The sequence below is a fragment of the Simochromis diagramma genome, unplaced genomic scaffold, assembly GCF_900408965.1.
Source record: "Simochromis diagramma unplaced genomic scaffold, fSimDia1.1 OVJJ01000348.1, whole genome shotgun sequence".
Taxonomy (NCBI): Eukaryota; Metazoa; Chordata; class Actinopteri; order Cichliformes; family Cichlidae; genus Simochromis; species Simochromis diagramma.
In genome coordinates this window covers 2558458-2578295 of record NW_024386755.1, presented here as the reverse complement: position 1 = coordinate 2578295, position 19838 = coordinate 2558458, and the positions used below count along the sequence as shown (strand labels likewise).

The window sequence follows — 19838 nt, the reverse complement described above, 5'->3', positions numbered from 1 at the left end:
GCTGAAAGCGTGCTGCTCATCGCGGTGAGCAGATTAGACTTTATCTTACGGCACAGCGCTTTAATGTGCGCAAAGGCCAAATGATTAAAGTTGGGGAAACGGACAGATAAATGGGTAATCACCGCTAAATAACACCAATACTGATTCAATTACACAAGAACTAAATCAAGAGAGCAGCATGCCACTATCGAAACTGCGCAAACTCCCACGGGATTGGCACACAAAAAACAATTATACCTGGCACATTTAAAATCGAAGCAGCAGCGTATTAAACTTTATTAAAAGCACCCACGGTCCTTTATAACCTCAACATCAAACATGCAACATGAAAAAATAGGAGGGGGTGTTGCAGAGAAGCTATTTTATTTTAACAACAACCAGAAAAAAAATATTTACCAAGCTAATTCAATGACAGGAAAGATATTTATGCCGTCACCTCGTCTCAGATATGTGTGTTGAAACACACTGCTGTAACTGCCCAGTCGTTTCGACAGCGTATTGAGTTGATAGGGGTGTCGATTGCCCTGTCCATCATCCACCCCCTCACCCATCACCCGGCCCACCCTTCATCTTCCCCCTTCCTCCTCCTCCCGGCTGTTTGGAGCTGTCAGGGAAGCAGCCTATAAAATCAAACGAGACAAGGCTGCGAAGAGACCGCTGGTACCGAGGAAAGACGGTGCAAGTACTGCCCTGCTCACGGAAAACTTTTTGTCTGGCCGAAACTCGGATGATTCTCAACAGCGGACGTTCACAGCTAACGACAGAGGACGTTTTGTTATAAGGAGGAAACTTTTTATTCCCTGTCATTACTGTAATTCCCGGTTTAAAGAAGCCGGTTTCTCGGAAGTTTTTGAAGGGAGTCCTTTGCGGAGGTTTGTGATGCTGCTTCCCTGCGCACTCCACTCCTTGCTTTGCGCGCTGAGCTGCGCGTGGTGGCTGCACGGAGGAGCGGCCTCACGGCTCAAGTCTCCCTCTCTGCCCATCCAGCCCGAGAGAGAACCGCTGCCCTTCAAAGGAACATCAGGTATGTTGTTTTTGGAAACGTAAGAAAAGCCACGTAAGAAAAGCGGTGTTGCAGCCTTGAGCTGGCAGCTGGAGTATACTCGTTTGTTTTTTTTTATACCAGCAATAGCTATAAAAATGGCCGCACGCTTTGAAAGCCTCTGAAGAAGTTGGCTACCTAAGCTGCATTTGTTAGCATCAGTTTAAGGCTTCCAAATCAGATAACCCCTGCTGTGTAAACAGTTTGTGACCCAGGGGGCAGCACCGAGCAGCAGCTAATTAACAATTTAAAAGTTTTGTTTGTTTTAAAACTTTTGTTATTAATTATTTCTTTTTTTATATGAAGACTGTATTTAAAAAATGTGCATAATTTGGTATAAAATTACTTACTGTTAAAATGTCTATTTTTCCGTGAGTTGTTTCGTGGGTGTGGGGTTATGACCCCAGTTCACTCCTCTAGCTGTGCACGCGACAGCATCGCCGATAGCGGAGCTAGCTAACATTTAAAGACCGTTAAATCTCGACATTTAAAAGTTAGCTTTTTCCGCTGCAGTAGTACACAGTCGTTTTTTTCTAGTTTCCTCTCCCGGTTCCAGGTTGCTTCATGTGTAAACCAGCGGCAAACATGTGAGTCATAACCGCAGTCGATGTCTTTTGATTCATGTGTGAAAGCCCCTTCGTACATAAGCTCGCCGCGGTTTTTATAAGGTAACTACTCTGGAGCACAGAGCAGCGGGAACTCCACGTTAACCACCCCGTTATAACGTGTAATTTCATGTTGGAAACTCAAATCAATCGACTTTCCATTACAACCGCTGGCTCCTCGGAGCCTCCTCCTCCTCCTCTATTTGAGCGCAGCGCGGAGTGGCGAGGCTCTCTGTTTGGCTCTCCCTTTAACTCGACTGGACTGTTTAAAGTGTGCAGTAACTTTAATGAAAGAATAATGCGAACCAGCTTGGTAGCCGTGAGCGGGGGAGAGCCATCAGCTCGAGTGAAGCTGGCCAGGGTAACATCAAGTTTGTGTGTGCACACACCACATACAGTCACCCTAACCAAAAATAATTATAATACTCCTGCGGTAACTCGGCGTGACAAACACTTAATTATGAGTGCAGCCTAGTAATAACAACACTGAAAGCTATTTTTATCCCCTGTAACATCAATATACAGCCCCGTCCCTACATATTAGGACATGGATGTGTATTTTATAGCCGTAGCTCTGCTCCAGCACACTGGGTTTAAAGTGAAAGGCTCACATGTTCTGCAAGAGTGTTGGAGTTCCTTCGCATCCACTTTGGGCAAAATATGGGAAGAGTTGTAGCCCATTGTTCACTTTCATTTCAAAGTAGACCGAACTCATCATGTACTGTAAAAATCCTTTTCACTAGAAGTTCAGTATACTGTATAATCCTTATAATATGCCCACTGAAGTAATTAAGACATGTGTGTGTTTCTGGGGAATCTGGGAACCTCTGATAAAAGTTTGAGTGGAACTTCTCTCTGGATCATTTAGGTCAGACAGGATGCAAAGCTCGAGTTCCAAAATTTGAGGCATCCAGGGAGTTTTGGTAGCTTCCAGCAAGTCTGGGCAGTGAGCTCATGTGTGGGATCTATTTGTTTTTAAGTATGCAAATGGAACTCGTGGTCTGGTATCTGTGGTTTGTCATAAAAATGAGTTAGTCTTTTTCTTGCTATTAAAGTGGAGTATTATCCTTATTTTTTAAGTTGTGTGTTTTTTTTATTTTTAAATGTTTTAATTTTTTATTACTAAAACTTACTAGAATAGCTTTGCATGATATTCCGTTCAATATAATCCTTATTTGCCTTATGCTCGGCCTTGAAAACATTGCCCATGTTTAATATGAGGTTCCACCACTTATAGGAGGTAGGTAGGAAAACTCTAAATATCAGAAAAGTCCAGCTTATCTTTTAAAATGTATTTTTTTTTAAAGTTTTTTTGTTGTTGTTGTTGTGTTCCCTAATTAATTTTGGCATATCTCAAAAAGAAAAACATTTTTTTAAGCATATCGTTTTGCTTTTCTAATCAAGTTCTTTATTTTGGAAAGAGCCAAAGAAATGAGGTTGTAATCGCCTAATTTTTGCTGTGTGTAATCAACACCGTTTGCGTTGCAGGATGCTCATTTGGAGGTCGCTTTTATTCCTTGGAGGACAAGTGGCACCCAGACCTGGGGGAGCCCTTTGGCATCATGCACTGTGTCCAGTGCCACTGTGAACCTGTAAGTTTTGGCTTAGTGTGATCTCACTCCACATGTTGTGTTTGACTTTTTTTCCCTGCAGTAAGCTGTAACTCCAGGTGAGCTGACTAATGTGTGTGTGTTTGTTTTTATTTTTCTCTGGCAGCAAAAGAGTCGCCGTGGTAAGGTGTCAGGAAAGGTAAACTGCAAAAACATAAAACAGGACTGTCCGGCCCTGGACTGCGACAATCCCGTCCAGCTGGCGGGGCACTGCTGCAAAACCTGTCTTCAAGGTAATCATCCTCTCAGCTCAAATGCTGCTCTCAGCTTTTGTAGATGTCAAGCCATTCTAGTAGTCCTAAACACACGAAAAACAGGCAGCTGAATAAACAAGCATGAACATTCTTAATTCAGTAAACAAACTGTATGTGGAGAGAGCAGTTGTTTCCCCCCTTTTGTCACAAGAGCAATTTTTTCAACTTTCTTTTTGTTTATTCTGTTCAACTTCTATTTCTTTCTTTTTCTTCTTCCTCTCTATAACTTTTCCTTGGTTGTTGTTGTTTTTCTTCCCTCCTTGGGTAAGCTTGTTCGCTGTCAGAACAGCTGCTGAATACAATGAGCGAGTCAATTGATTTTCCATTCAGCCGCATCAAATGGACATTTTCTCTAACCAGTCTCAGCTGAAAGCACCACCCACCTATTTAGCCTCATTCTCACATAGTCACTTACCTTGTCTGCACACTGCTGCGCACACAGTCTCACCCTATTAGGGAGTCAGAGCTGCTTTACACATGGTCACACATGCACGCACACACACAAAGGGTGGGCCTTCATGCTGCAGTGTTATTCTCCATGGGTGTTTTTCTCCATGGCATGTGTGGTAATGGAATGGAAAGTAAAGGTAAAACACTGTGGAGACACTGTGTGTTTATATATGTGTGTGCGTGTCTGTTGTGGTCAAGCTTTAAGGAAAAGGTTGAGTGTGTTTGTCTTAGCTTTGGCAACCTTGCACCTGGTATATTTATGTAAGTGTTGGAAAATGGTGGGTGTATAAGTGTGTGTGTGAGCACCTGAGGATGTAGTATTACCAACTGGGGAGAAGTGAGAGTGATGCTGCCCAGAAGGGCTTCAGCATGCCCAGTAGAGCAGTGGAATTATGAGATTGGAGATGAGTTTTAGGTGGTGTGTGTGTGTGTGCGTGAATCACACAGCAGACAGTCCAGTTGAGTTCCTCAGGGAAAAAAAGCCTTGGTGAAATAGCGTTTGAGTGAGTAAGAGGCAGTGTGTGGTTTGCTTTCTCAAGAACATATCAGAGAGGCTGTATTTGGCTGAATGAGCAGGGCTTTATGTGTCACTTTTTGTCTGTGTGTGTGTGTGCAAAGCAGCGAAGGCCACACATAGCATCAGGAGAGTTTGTGTGAAACAGCAGGTCATTGTTAGGATCGCATGCCAGTGTCTCTCCCAATTCTCCTTAAACTCCTCTGCTGCAAGAGACAACCTCGTGCTGAGAAACAAGAAATAAGTGGCGTCTGACGTCTTCTGCCTCATTTGTTTCTTCCCGTCTCTGCTCATTCTTCTGGAATTTCTACCTGCCGTGATCAGCCTAGATTTGTCACTGTCCGATCCCTTTTATCCACATGCTTCGCACTCCATCCATTCTTAAAACACAGCAGCCAGTGTTTTATTGTCATGTGTGAACCAGACTTTGGCACAATGTGTTTTCAAATGTTTGTCTTTATGCTGTTTATCTTGCCAGGTACTGACACTGTTTCAAAGGCAGATGCTGAAAGAAATCTCAGTACCATAAAAGTAGTTAATAGCAGTTGGGTTTTTTTCCAGAGTTTGATGACTTGGCTTCACTTATGCAAGAACTTGTGGCTCAAATAAGAGCTCTTTTACTCTGGCGTGCTGTGTGCAGTTCATATGACTTATCATCCTGAAGTATTTCACAAGTCAAAATAAACACCTTAAGTTAATGTTTCTTATTCGTATTTAGTTGAGTTACACCACATGTTTATTTACATCATTTTCTTACTTTTGTATTTACTGAAGTGGGATAAGTCACACACTGTCCGATTTTGACACGTTGACTTTACTTAAAAATATGCAGACTCATTGCCTCCAAAAGAATATACCAATTATAGTATATTAAACTAAAAAAAACTTCATTTAACTTTTTTTTAAAACTTTTGCACGCTTATTATACATAGGATTTATATTATGTGTTAAAAGACAAACATCTTATTTTTCTTCCCATGCATGTGTCCTATTCATGTGTTATTGGCTAACCCTTTAGAGTGTTCTTAGCCACACAAACAGTGGAAACCACATTACACATCCACAAGAAGATTAAACATAACCTAACTGAACTTATTCCCGTGAGAAAAAGTACAAATGAAATAAATGCAGGCAAAGAGTACAGATAACTTAATTCTACTTTCATTCTTCATTTAAACTTTTTTCAAATTTACATGTTTATATTATCATTGAAATTACACAAGGTCATTGCTTACATTTGCAGTGTATAGCCAGTGTACATTTCAATACAGTAGTTTGGGAAACTCTCTATTTGCTTATACACTATTTGATAGTAATTTACAGATTTTTTTAGTGACTTTCAGTGTTTTTATTTTTATTTTATAGGTGGTAAAAAACAGATTGACTCTGTGCTGAACGCCTTTGAATATTTCCGCCGAAAGAGCAAAGAGCGAGAGGAAGAACTCCACAAGTCATACAATGATAGATCCTACCTGAGCTCTGAGGACGTGGGGCCTGGGGAGAGCCGCACAGGTACATATGGAGCACCTGCTTACAAATAGACAGAATTGTCCTGAACACACATGACACAGAGCCTGAATAAAACACTACAGCTCATGAAACATTCTGTTGTGGTGCAGACTTTGTAGCAGTGCTGACAGGACTGAAGGACTCGTGGCTGCCCAGCTCCAGTGGAGTTGCCAGAGCTCGCTTTACTCTGACCAGAAGCAGCCTGACCTTTTCCATCACGTACCAGAGGTGAGACTCTTTGCTCCTCTTCAGATGTCGTTCTGTTCTTTTTTTTAAAGATCAGGTACGCTAATATCAGTGCCTGTTGCTAACTATTCCAGCTCCTTTCCAGCTTATTCCAAACAAACCTCCTGTGTTAATATATTTTTATTTTTTGTAAAAACAAACTTTGTTTTTTGAGTAGCAGTCAGTATAATAGAATATAAAACTGGAATTGGCGAAAAAAAAAAGACTTATTTTCAATAAATTAAAAGTTTGTCAACTTTTCTGCCTGCATTTCGCTTACATTTCCCTCTGGCTTTCTCAGAATGGGCCATCCCACTAAGATTGTCTTCCTGGACTCAGATGGGACCCCTGCTTTCGAGTACAGAGTCCCCAAGGGAGACTCCGACATGGTAAGAATAGAAAATCATCTCCTCACATCCTGTTACATGTGCGTGAGTGCTCCTGGACAGAAAGGGAAACTAAGCACCGGTGTAATGAGCACTCACCCTGCCACTTCTTCACTCATAACTCACTCTGCAATAATAAACAATAAACACACTCGCTGACAGCCAAATACACATGCGGTGACACTTCTTCTCTGTTCCATTGCCCATTCTTAAACATGACAGAGTCGGCCTGATTGCGGTTAGCATCAACACGTGGCCGTTCAGGTTTTTAAGGTTAATAGCAGGCTAGCATTATCCAGATAAATCAGTAAACTGATATGTTGATGTAACAGTAGTAACTGTGCATGCATGTCCACATGCTCCTCGAGGTCTGACTCTTGTCACTAAGCATCATTTCCCATCAAAACACACACATCTCCACTTTCCATTTCAGACCTGAACTGCCTGCTCAGTGAGGCAGGAGCCCCCTAAATGCAGGTCCCAGAAATTGGGCCTGTTATTATTTTTAGATAAATGGCAGCGTCAAGCGCCAGAGGACCTTAGAGAAAACACTCTGGCATGAGAAAAGGAAGGGGGTTTTGCTTAAGCAAAACTTTGGGGAAAGAGAGGATTTTTCACATGTTACATCACTGCTTAGCAGGGGGACAGAGAACATCGCTAATTAAAATGGAGATTACCCCTGAACTCTTGAGTTATGAGGCACAGGCACAACGCCACATTTCTTCCCTCTGCTCTCAGGGAGAGGTTTTATGTTGAAGCTTTGCAGCCCAGGATTGAGAGTACAATGGTTGGATGTATTCAACAGATGTGCCTGTGGTGTCTGATATGTGTTTTTGCCACATGCATGCTATCCTGAAGAAGTATAAAATGATTTCCATCTTTTAAGCACCTACCTGCTTCTGTGTGTGTAGATCTGTGGAGTATGGAAGAACGTGGCTGAGCCTCTACTGCGACAGCTGCAGTCTGAGCAGATGCACATCAGTATGTCCACGTCCACAGGCCAACGAGACGAAGTGGAGGGAAGGATCATCAAACACAGAGCACTGTTTGCTGGTGTGTATCCATGTGGGATGCTGTAGCTCTCTAATGGCTCATTTTTTTTTGAGACATGTGTACGCCTTTGTCTTTGTGTCACAGTACACAAGAAGCCCAATATTTACAAAGCAGCAGAGCCGTGTATATTTTCATGTAATCTTAAAAGGCTTCGCATGGATTAATGTAGCTAAAATGTGCCGGCTTTGTTTACAAGTCCTGTAAGAGAATGCAGATCTAATGTGCACATGTGTTACATACAGAGACATTCAGTTCAATACTGACGTCAGAGGAAGAGAATTCAGCCATGGGAGGCATTGCTATGTTGACGCTGAGTGACACTGAGAACAACCTCCATTTCATCCTCATCCTGCAGGGCCTCATCCAACACAGAGATAGAGGTGGGAGGAAGGAGAAAGTTCACTTGAAATCTTTCTATAAATGTAGATGCATTAATATGAAAGTCAAGGAATGTAAAAGAGTGACACTGAGACAACTCTGTCTCTTCTCAGACCCCATTTTGGTGCCCATCCGAGTCCAGCTGTTGTACCGGCAGCACATCCTGAGAGAGATCCGAGCCAACATCACGTCTCATGTGAGTACCCAGCTTGATGTAGCCACCATTTCACACCTCGCAACACTCCTTTTTAAGACTCACTTCTTCTTCATGTTTCTTCTGGGAAATTATTTAAAAATGTTATTTTTAAATAATGCATCCATCCGTAAGTGACAGGTAGTTACTGTGCATATTGCAGGGAAATTTTTACTTTAATGTCACAGTTTCACAAAATATTTGGGTATTATGCTGAAAATTAAATGAAAAAGAACTGAATAAAATGCCAGATTTTGAAAAATGTTGACAGGTATGATATTTTGTACTCAAAAAGAGCCATAGATGTTGTTCAATCCATCACCAAGTAAAATAAGTGGGCACTTTGGGTAAAGTAAAATAGATGTATTTATATCTGAGACAGACTAAAAGTTAAAAGGTGACTGGGGGAGGAGCAGTGTTGTTTTCACTAAAAAACTTAGGACACAGAACATCCCACGCCTCCTTCTCTCAGAGATGGATGTGGTTTTGTCACCACATCCTAGTTATGTTGCCACTGCCGCTGCTCTGATCACAGAAAAGACAAGACTAAAAAAAAAACTGGATGGAGAGGAAACTAGAGGGGAGAAAGTTAGCAAGTAGTTTTGCATGAGACAGATGTGAGACGTCTGGGAGACGAAAAGAGGGGAGGGTAGGAGGGAGGTAAAGAGGATGCACTGCGTACACACTCCTCACACATGTCAGTGGTTAGTGGTCTGCGGGGCTGAGATGGATGAAGGGAGGAGGAGGAGGAGTGATGAAAGGCGGGCCTGTTTTTAATTCTGCCAGGAATTGCGTGAAGGGCCGATGCGCCTCTCTTTCTTTGAGAGACTGTCCATGAAAAATACATGCAAAACACACACTTTAACTATGAATTACATATCATACACTATTTCTAGCTGGGCAATGATGATGAAGATAATTGGCTTTATTTGTACAACACACTTCCTCCTCTCTCATAATTGTGTCCATTCATTCACCCCCCCCCCCCCCCCCCCCTTTGCCATTCCCACTCTGTTTTAGCCCCTCGCTGTGTGGATTTATGGTACATGTGTATTTATATTGAACTGCGGCCCCACAGGTCATAAAAGTAACATTTCTCCAACACTCGTGTGCATCTGTCCTATTAATCCAACATTTTTCAACGTCTTCTTGGAGACCGGTCAGCCTGCATTAAATCTAATTTCTCTCAGTATGAAACTTTTTAAGGCAATTCAAGCCATATTTTTTGCCTCAAGTTTTAAGTGTGCATGTATGAGTGGGGGCAATTTTAAAGCCGTGTTCTTTCTGTAAGAAAGCCATTTGTGCCCTTGATGCGTTCTGACTTTGTGATTCCTTTCTGACTGCCCTATTTATTTTATCTTAAGCCAATTTCACTGTCTTTCGGCTTTTGTTTTTGCTCTCTGTGCTGCAGATCACATTTTAATTGTCCCAAAATGAAGAAACTTTTTTTATTTTAGCTGGAAACTGGTTTAAATAAGTTGAGGTTTCGTTACTCTGGTAACATGCCAGTGTTGTACCAACATCCTGTCAACAACATCCAAAAAGGCATAATGTGACATTTTTATTGCTAGCATTTGAAAAGGCATTTGTTTTAAGAGGAAAATGGTTTTATATTTATCCACATTTAACTTTTCGTACTTTTCAATGTGTGCAGGATCCGGACTTTGCAGAGGTGCTGACAGATCTGAACAGTCGTGAGCTGTTCTGGTTATCTCGCGGTCAGCTAGAGATCGCTGTGGCCGCCGAGGGTCAGGATCCCAGGCAAATCTCAGGTTTCATCACAGGCAGAAAATCTTGTGACAGTAAGTATTTACTGCAATCGGTCCATCCTCTCCTACATGTCACCAGCAGTGTTAAGGCACCAGACAATGAGGCTGCTGAGAACATGTTTGTTGGTTTGCTGCTCGTCCATCTGTGGACTGTTTTTGTCATTCACCTCTATAAATACTTTTTTTCTGTCTGGTTTCTTTCAAGTCTTATCGCTGGGGGAAAACCATGTTTACAGACCTTCTGTTTGACTTGGTGGCCCACCAAGACTGTTTGCATGTGTGTGTGTGTGTGCGTGTGCGAGCGGGGAATGGCTGGAGGAATGTTGTGGACAGCTTAATCGTCTGAAACAGTTAAAGCATGCACACAGTCTTTCAGTGCAATGCATATTTGGACATTTCACATTAGCGTGAAACATTTATTGTAATACACAGACACATATGTATGAAGATGCTGATTTGTAACATATTTACACACACATAGTCACTCACACAGTTGCACTGCCAAGGTCACAGTCCGCAGGACGTGGGTTTCCCTGCCAGTGTTCCAGTCCTGTGATTAACAGCTTGATATTATGTCTGAAGAATTCAAACCCAATCCCCCCCTCCGTCTCACTTTTTCCCACTCTCATTCCCACTCTCTCTCCCTTCATTTCTCTATCCCATCATCTGCTGTCCTCTTTGGCATCTTTCCTCTTCTCTGGCTTCTTTCTGTCTGTGTCATTTTCAGACGTTTTTCTCAGCACTCTCCTCTCTTACTCATTCCCTTCTGTCCTCTCAGCCCACTCTTTTAAGCCTTCTGCATTCAGCCAAGGTTACCTCATTTTGAAGCTTAAATCTTGGGTGGGTTATTGTATGCATGTGTGTGTGTGTGTGTGCACGTGTGCTAACATATATGTATTTGGCCTGAGTGCCACACAAGCAGACACGCCTCCTGACTAGTTGTCCAATTTAATCTGCCCTCTCAGTGACTCTTTTTCAGTAAATGGATAAAATCATGGGTATGTGGCTGTAATATTTTTTATTCTCAGAAAACTTGAATGTGACAGAAATCATTGCATCATCTCGCATGGCGTCAGGCTGTACATTAAAGAGAGGGGCGTCAACGTGGCTGATTTTAGATAAGTAGTGTGAGCAGGAATGTGCTCTGAAGTGGATTTTTGATATGAATCTGTCTTTCTCTGGCTCAGCTATTCAGAGTGTGATGTCCAGCAGTGACGCATTGATCCCGGGGAAGACGGGAGGTGTGGGATCTGCTATCTTCAACCTCCATGATAATGGAACGCTGCAGTACCAGGTATGAGTCTGCTCACTTTTGCAGGGTTGTTGTTGTTCACAAATGTGTCTTGCAATACATATTTTGACTGGATTTGACTCAAATTTTATTTGAGTGTTGCAAGAGGTCCAGCTGCATTTCTGTCAAGGTACTTTAGTCAAAATAGGATTATTATTTCCATGTGGTTTAGTGTGACTCTGTTCTGGGGCCTCCCCACCCTGTATGTTTCCATGTATACATGGAAAGCATAAACACAGAGAGATCAGCAGTAACCCTCACCCTTAGAATAAAACAGGCAACACTGACAGTGATTAGACTTCAACCTTTCTCTCTCCTCTTCTTCAGGTTCAGGTCACAGGGCTCACCAGCGATGTTGTCAGCCTCACCATCGAGTTGAAGCCACGTAGGAGAAACAAGCGCTCCATCCTGTGCGATTTAACGCCAGAGTTCAGCAAGGCCACGGGGCAGGCGATAGGAAGCTGGAGCCGCCTGGAGGCCCGACACATGCACATGCTGCTGCAGAATGAGCTCTTCATCAATGTCGCAACAGCACACAGCCAGGAGGGGGAGCTGCGGGGGCAGATCAAGGCCCTCCCTTATAGTGGCCTAGAGGCACCTAGACATGGTATACATTGATTAAGGTTGTGAAATTAATGTAAAAAACCATGCCAATATGCATGCAAATATTCTGAACTGCTTCCTTCTTCTTCTTCCAGAGTTGCCCACCCCTCTAGCTGGCCACTTTGTGTCCCCACCAGTAAGAACAGGTGCTTCTGGCCACGCCTGGGTGTCAGTGGACAAATACTGCCACCTGCATTATGAGATACTTGTTGCAGGCCTCAGCCAAACTGACGACCTGACGGTGAACGCCCGCCTCCACGGACTGGCTGAGATCGGAGAGCTAGATGATAGCACCCACATGAGGCTGCTCACTGGCTTCTATGGCTCAAAGGTACATCAGTGTACACAATAAATGTGTCCTTACGCACATCAGTGTATTTGGAGTAAAGAAGGCCACTCAATGTTTTTGTCTTTTTGTCTCCTCAAGGCTCAGGGAGTGTTAAAGGACATCAGTGTTGAATTACTGAAACATCTGGACCAGGGAACAGCCTTCATCCAGGTCAGCACCAAGCTCAACCCGAGAGGAGAAATACGAGGACGGGTATGTACAACTTTGGTGTGCTCAATTTGTGTTTTTGTTGTTTTTGTTGATTTTTTTAAAACAGGCACTTCAATCTCAGGTCATATATAAAAGATGAACCACTATGATTTTCACATTTAGAAGTGTAATTTTGGATGTGTGCAAACGGGAGCTTCTTTTAGCAATCTAAAGAAGCCTTGTATTTGTGAGGTTGCGTGATTGCCCACTTAGTGCCTACTAGCCTACACAAAACAACACACTTTCACAGCCATAGCCCACAGCTGCTTGCAAAGCTAGCTGCAGCATTGCAGGTGTAGTTGTTGAACAATGTGTTGTTTAACAGTTGAACTAAGAAGAGTGATCTCTCTCACACACTTGGAACAGAAGTATCCAGCTGTTTTAATAGGAAACAGGTCCAACACATAAACAGCCATCTGCTCAGGAGCACAAAAATGCTCCATTTAAGAACAATTAACTAGATGACTTGACACTGGTTTTTAGTCAGCTGTGTCCAACAGATCACTCTTGCCCTAACCTTGCTTTCTCCTGTTTTCTTTTTTTTTCATCTTTCTTGTTATTTCTCCCCCTCCCCCTTCTTCTTTTTATTTCATGGCCTCCATGTCCATCTGTCGCTTCCTTTCTTTTCCTCACACATTCCCTCTCACCAGGTCCACGTGCCAAACAACTGCGAGTTTGGGACCAGGAGCGAGGCAGAGGAGGAGGAGGAGGAGTTGGAAGACTTTCTGTCAAAGGACCCCGAGGAGCTAAAAAAAGACCCCCATACCTGCTTCTTTGAGAACCAGCACTACCCTCATGGTTCCAGCTGGACGCCCAACTATGACAAGTGTTTCTCCTGCATCTGCCAGGTTAACACCAGAAACACAAAAAAATGTTTTTTGATGTTTAAATGAATCATTTTAATAGAATGTTAAAACATTTAAAAAGCAGGTCATACAAAATTCACGTCCGTGTCAAATCTTTGTGGGCTTTTTTCTGTAGAAGCGAACAGTGATCTGTGATCCAGTCATTTGCCCGGCGTTGACCTGCTCCAGAACCATTAAACCGGAGGGCAAATGCTGCCCCATCTGTGATGGTGAGTTAGCCCATTTTTAGTTCAGCATCAGGTTTCATACTGCTTTTTGTGGATCTATTTTATTCCCACAGCAATCATAAAGCTTCAAACTAATTCCTCCATTTCCTTTTTCCTGTACAGAGAGGAAGGAGCTCAAGGACGTGAAAGTTCCAGAGAGGGTTGATGAACATCCTGAAGGTAGGGACCACTTCTCCTGTCTATAACTCAGCTCTTCTTTCTTTCTCATTCTTTAAAAGGGACCTTTTTTTGCTCGTTTCCATCTCCTATAATTTTTTCTTAATCTTTACTTCAGTACTTCTGCGTGAGTTGAAAGAATACTGGGCCTTGACGAAGCTCCTCAGATTATTTGCTGAGTGAAAGTCATTTTAGCTCTGTTCCTCCTCTTTTTTTCAGTCAGCTTTTTTTCTGATTGGCTGCCCCTCATAAAAGAGATTAGAGCAACAGGTGGGTGGGGATTCTGCAGTTTTTGCCAGAGCTATGTGCCAGAGATGATCACATTAAGATCATATTGAGGATATCTGCTCTTACTAAACCAAAAGTCAGACCAAAATGATCATTTAAAGGCTCTTGTACATACACGAGTGTATAAGATAAACTACCATAACAGCATATGTAAAAAAATAAAACGTGTAACAGGTCTTCTTTCATTTTTATTTTGCCTTTATTTCTGCATGTCTCGGTGCTGCATTTTTTTCCTTCAGGGATTTTCTTACTGACTGTCCTCAGTAACCCGTTCTCTCTGTCAGGTTGTTACTTCGAAGGAGACCAGAAGATGCATGCCCCTGGGACCACATGGCACCCCTTTGTTCCTCCTTTTGGCTACATTAAATGTGCCGTGTGCAGTTGCAAGGTAAATACATATCAATAAATCCCCTCACATCTGGCTGGCTTTACTTTCTGGCTCTTAATGGGTCATTTGTTTTGTATTAGAGTCCAAAGAAAGTGAAGCCTTAATACATTTCTCATCAGTTCTTTCTTGGGATATGTCCAAACTATTTATGTGGAAAAAGCAATAAGTCAGCTGCTGAAGTTAAAAATTGCTGCTGACCTCCTGCTGTTGGCTGTGTTTTATCCATAGGGATCTACAGGAGAGGTTCACTGTGAGAAGGTGACATGTCCAATGCTGACCTGCAGTCACCCAGTGAGACGTCACCCCACCGACTGCTGCAAGGTGTGCCCCCAGGAGGAGGGGACCACTGCAGCCCTGGAGCACAGTGACATGATGCAAGCAGACAGCCCCAGATACTGCAAATTTGGCAAGAACTACTACCACAACAGCGACAGCTGGCATCCCTGGGTGCCACTCTTCGGGGAGATGAAGTGCATCAACTGCTGGTGTGATGTAAGTAAATATGACACAAGAGGAAATTCTCTTACTTTACCAAAATGTTACTTTTATATTATTAATGTTTTTTCTGATACTTAATAGATGATAGATGATATTTTCATTATATAACTAAGGAAATGAATCATAGTTTCCAGAGAGTTCAGACTAAATGTATTCAAGATAACTGAATACAAGATCTGATAAGGAACTGAAGCCAGTAATGTGTGTGTGTGTGTGTGTGTGTGTGTGTGTGTGTGTGTGTGTGTGTGTGTGTGTGTGTGTGTGTTGAGCCATCCCCCAGTTTTGCTGTTCAGTATTTAAAGTACCTCTCAGCTCGCTGTATTGGTTAATCTGTTTGGTCAACTCTCACTATTTTCAACATCCTCATTTCCAGCTCCAGTAGGCAACAGCTGGTTTCAGTTAAGATCTCTAATAAAAACTTTGTATCCTACGTACTCATTCTAGCTTATGGAGTTAGCTAACTCTGTTAGCTAGAGTGGGTAGTGAAAATAGCGCTTAGTAGCTGAAAAGCCAGATAATCTGAAAAAATTATCAAAAAGGAGACCCAATTAATGCATTTATTCAGTGTTGAGTTTACAGCTAGAAAATACAGCAGGTATATCTAATATTATCAGAGGAAACAAACAACCTTTACTGCCACATGTTGCTTATTTTCACGAATCCTTCCTTTTTCTCCACAGCATGGTGTGACCAAGTGTCAGAGGAAACAATGTCCACTACTGACTTGCTCCAACATCACCCGCACAGAGGGCTCCTGCTGCCCCGAATGTCTCGGTAAGCACACTCTCTTGACCTTTTGAAAGGTCGCTTTATATGTAATAAAACATCTGTGATGAGTGTAAATAGCTATTAATTACATGTAAACATCTGCACTGAAAGAATTTGCTTCTCGCCAGGTAACGCTGTACTTGGAAGCTGTTTCTGCACAGTGTTAGTGTAAAAGCACAACTTCCTGTTTCGTGGGTGCTCAGTACATTTTGCTTTTATCTATAGATGACAAAGAAGAAGATGACATGGTGATGAAGGCTCCAGACAAAAGACAAACCTGGAGACACCACTGATCCCTGAGCCTCCCTTATTCGTCCAAGACGGACAAAAAGCCAGAGCTGCTCTCTGAGGTCTTCCTCCCTCCCTCCCTCCCCTCCCCTGACACCCACCCTGTATCAGCTTCAGGATTGTAACGAGGCAACGTGGACACAGCGGGCCTGTAAAATGGAATAAAAGACTCAATAAGTGAAGGAATGTAAACTGCGGAGAAGACCCACCAGCATTTACTTATATGCTGCCTTCATTTTCGTGCCTTGATCATGTGTTGGATTTTTAATTGTAATTTTTTTGGAAGCAGCTCAACAAAAAATGGACAAATGGTGTAAACAGATAACGCTGTTCAGTGTTCAGAAATCCAGCTGGACTTTTAAATGTTGGTAGTATTGAGAGAGCTAGTTGTATTTGACTGACAGAGCTTCTTTGTGAAGCACAGCTTAAATCAGTGTGAATGTGTGCGCGTGCAAGTGTTTCCTTTTTTTTACCTGTAAAGAATATAAATAATAAGCAATACAAGATGTACAAGACAGTGAAGTTGGCAGGGTTTGAAAATTCTCTGCCACAGTCTGCTGCTTTCATTGTTGTGGTTCCACCCGGTGTCGCTCACGTACGGATCAGTGCTGCTCGACAGCAAGAGGTCTGAAACACCTCCAGTCGATCTCAGCGCTTCTCTGCTCTGCTCTGGTTATTCTTCTTCCTGTTTTGAATTTCAGTCAGATCTCATGATGCCCGTTGTCTTTGTTGTTTATGAATATGAAGCTTGTTTACATTTTGTATTTATTGAACAGTGTGAAAAAAAATAAAAAAAGATGTTTGTTGGTAGAAGCGGGCTGATAATCCCTCTGGTTTTTCATCATTTATACATCGTCATTTAAGGTCGGCAGGATTTTTATGCTGCTTTCTTCTCTGAGTTTCATGGCACAATCCTCTCCCACAGTGTTGGAGCTGTGGAGTGGGAGTGACAGACATGAGTGATTTGACTTCATCCTTAGATTTTGCTTTCTCTTTCTCCTCTGACCTCCCATTTCTGTCATTTAATTTCCTGTTTCTCATATTCCCTTTTATATTTTTCCTTTTGCTCCATCGGTTCTTTCTTTTTTCCTTCCCCTGGTTGTTTTCCACATCACTCACCACATGTGCTGTGTAATGTTTTGTCCCATACGTACCTCACAATGAAAAGACACAGGCAGAGCGCAGACAGACCAGAACATAAATATATTTTCACAGATGTACACATGTACGAAACTCCTGAATCAGGAGTGCAGACACTGCCAAAGGGCATACAGAATTCTTTCCATTACACACACACACACACACTCACATAGAAATCTGCTGCTGCACTCTGCTGGATAAAGCACATTAATACACCAGAGGTGTGTGCTGAAAACAGCTGGTTGACCACACACCTGTCCACCTCCACTATGTTTGCCAGTCTGTGTTTTTCAGAGAGTAGGGATAGTGGAAGTCAAAGGTTAATTATCCTGTGGTAGCCTGTGATCACACATATGAGAGGTGTGTAATTCCTGCACCTGCACGCATAGTAAGGCCATGTGTGAATATGATTTTCTAACAGAAATGACAAACATCCATTTTTCCACATAGTTTTTTAAGCCTTGCTGTGTTATAGCTGTTTCGTCTGTCGCAGATGGGAAATATCTGACTATTTCTGGGATGAGTTATCATCCTTTTGATTACTCATAAACCCATAAATTCCAAATAACCTGGACTCTAGTCCCTTTTTTTCTCCTATGTGCTTAAATAGAACATAGATGACCTGCTGCTTTGAATTTCTGTCATTCATTCAAAACCAGATCTGATTGTACTGTTCCCCTACAGATTTTGAGCCCTAAATAGATAAAGATGCATCATAAAAAGCATATTAACCATTCTCTCATATTACAGATGAGTGATAGTTTCTGACCTGAGGCCATTAAAGTAACAGTGGAAACCACTCAGCGTGGATGTTTAAATTAGCCTCAGCTGGGATGTTCATTTCAAGAGAAATTCCAGTTCATCTTACACTTGTTTCCCATTTATAACATCTTGACCCAGGCAAACACAAAAGAAAAGAGAAGAGCAAACCTTCCTTGTACGTGTGCTGACTCAGCACGGGCACGAAGGAAAAAGGAAAGCAGAATGTCTCACTGTGTTATATTCCAGTATAACAATTTATTTTAATTATTGATCCCATATTGGACAAATTATTTTGTTACGGTTGTTGAATTAATCATAATAATTATAACAGTAATGGAAGCAGTAATATTAGTAAGAACTATATTGTATATACACTCAGTAACTTTATTAGGTACACCATGTTGGTACTGGGTTGGACATCTGCTTCTTCAGAGCTGCTGTAATTCTTCATGGCACAAATTCAATAAGGTGCTGGAAACACTTCTCAGAGATTTTGGTCCATATTTACATGACAGCATCACACAGTTTCTGGAGGAATTAATAATAATAATAATAATAATGGATTGGATTTATATAGCGCTTTTCAAGGTACCCAAAGCGCTTTACAATGCCACTATTCATTCACTCTCGCATTTCACACACTGGTGGAGGCAAGCTACGGTTGTAGCCACAGCTGGCCTGGGGCAGCTGACAGAACGCGAGGCTGCCATTTCGCGCCATCGGCCCCTCCTGGCCAAACCAGTAGGCAAGTAGGGTAAAGTGTCTTGCCCAAGGACACAACGACCAGGACAGAGAGCCCAGGGATCGAACCGGCGACCTTTCCGGTTACAGATACGCTTCCCAACCCCCTGAGCCACGGTCGCCCAATTGTTGGCTGACATCCATAATATGAATCTCCCGTTCTACTACATCCTAAAGGTGCTCTATTTGGTGACTGTGAAGGCCATCTGAGTACAGAGTATCCTTTATGATATTCAAGAAATCAATGTGAGATGCTTTGAGCTTTGTGGCATGGGGGGTTATCCTACTAAAAGCAGCCATAAGAAGATGATACACTGTAGTCATAAAGCGATGGACATGCTCGGTAACAACACTCAGGTAGGCTGTGGTGTTTTAACTTGCTCATTTGGTACTAAGGGGCCCAAAGTATGTCAAGAAAATATCCCTCACACCAGCACAGCAGCAGCAGTCTGAACCTGATCAGGCAGGAGGGCTCCATGCTTTCATGTTGTTATGCCTCACTGTAACAATTCACTTTAGTTTCCTGTTCCTAGCTGACAGAGGGAACCCAGAGTGTGCTTGAAAGTTTGATGTTCTTTGAGATCAGAGATGTCCTTTTGCATACTTTGGGTGTAACAAGTGTTTATTTGTAGTATAATCATTATGTACAGCTACTTTTAAGACCCCATGTATAATTTTCTAGATTCGCTGCTGCCTTGAGGTGATTTCCTGTAAACCTGAAGCAGGGTGTGTCCAAAGGTTGACTCTGTTCATCTGGACGTAGTGTTTTCAGTGGGGGAAACGTTTCGTCACTCATCCAAGTGACTTCTTCAGTCTCAGCTGACTGCAGGTTTCCCCAATCTTATAAACAATACATTTGCATAATGACTGAAACCAGCCAACTGAAGGTTTCAGTCATGTCTGATGTGGGCACAGACCAGTGTGCAGATGCGTACAATCACAGTGTTTGTCACCATCTAGTGGTTGATTCATTTAGTTTAGTTCATTCACTTTATTTACCATCAGTAAGACAAATGTTTTGGAAAAATGTATTTTTAAAGAGTTTCCAGCCAAGGTGTATGTCTTGAACTGTGCGAGGAAAGCCAGTATCACAGGGAGAACATGCGAACACTACAAAAAGAGACTACTGAATACACAAGATTCAGGTGAGCCACTGCCAGCTCACTTTCAAAATGTCCTGTGATCTGACTATTAGATTGATGATATTTCCTCAGTCCTAATGTTAAAAACATTGCATTACACTTTCCAACCTATTGAATAAAAGGTTGCAAATTAAGTTATGGAGGTCCTTATAAT

The 19838-nt window shown here is 42.3% G+C and overlaps 1 protein-coding gene across 2 annotated transcripts; it reads left to right on the top strand.

Moving 5' to 3' along the window:
* The first annotated feature begins 519 nt into the window (after positions 1 to 519).
* Positions 520 to 16709, top strand: chrd (chordin). Of its 2 annotated transcripts, none has more exons than XM_040025369.1 (21): positions 520 to 1024; positions 3136 to 3239; positions 3364 to 3490; positions 5841 to 5987; positions 6095 to 6212; positions 6511 to 6598; positions 7507 to 7648; positions 7891 to 8028; positions 8140 to 8222; positions 9874 to 10021; positions 11176 to 11282; positions 11607 to 11886; positions 11978 to 12213; positions 12310 to 12423; positions 13071 to 13268; positions 13402 to 13495; positions 13616 to 13672; positions 14242 to 14345; positions 14574 to 14837; positions 15524 to 15617; positions 15837 to 16709. In XM_040025369.1, exons 1-21 carry the CDS (start codon positions 880 to 882, stop codon positions 15902 to 15904), a joined length of 2856 nt encoding a protein of 951 aa, XP_039881303.1. In that variant the 5' UTR covers positions 520 to 879; the 3' UTR covers positions 15905 to 16709. The 2 variants fall into 2 exon arrangements, with proteins under 2 accessions (XP_039881303.1, XP_039881294.1); XM_040025360.1 differs by lacking the exon at positions 520 to 1024 and adding an exon at positions 1389 to 1629.
* The last annotated feature ends 3129 nt before the right edge of the window (positions 16710 to 19838 follow it).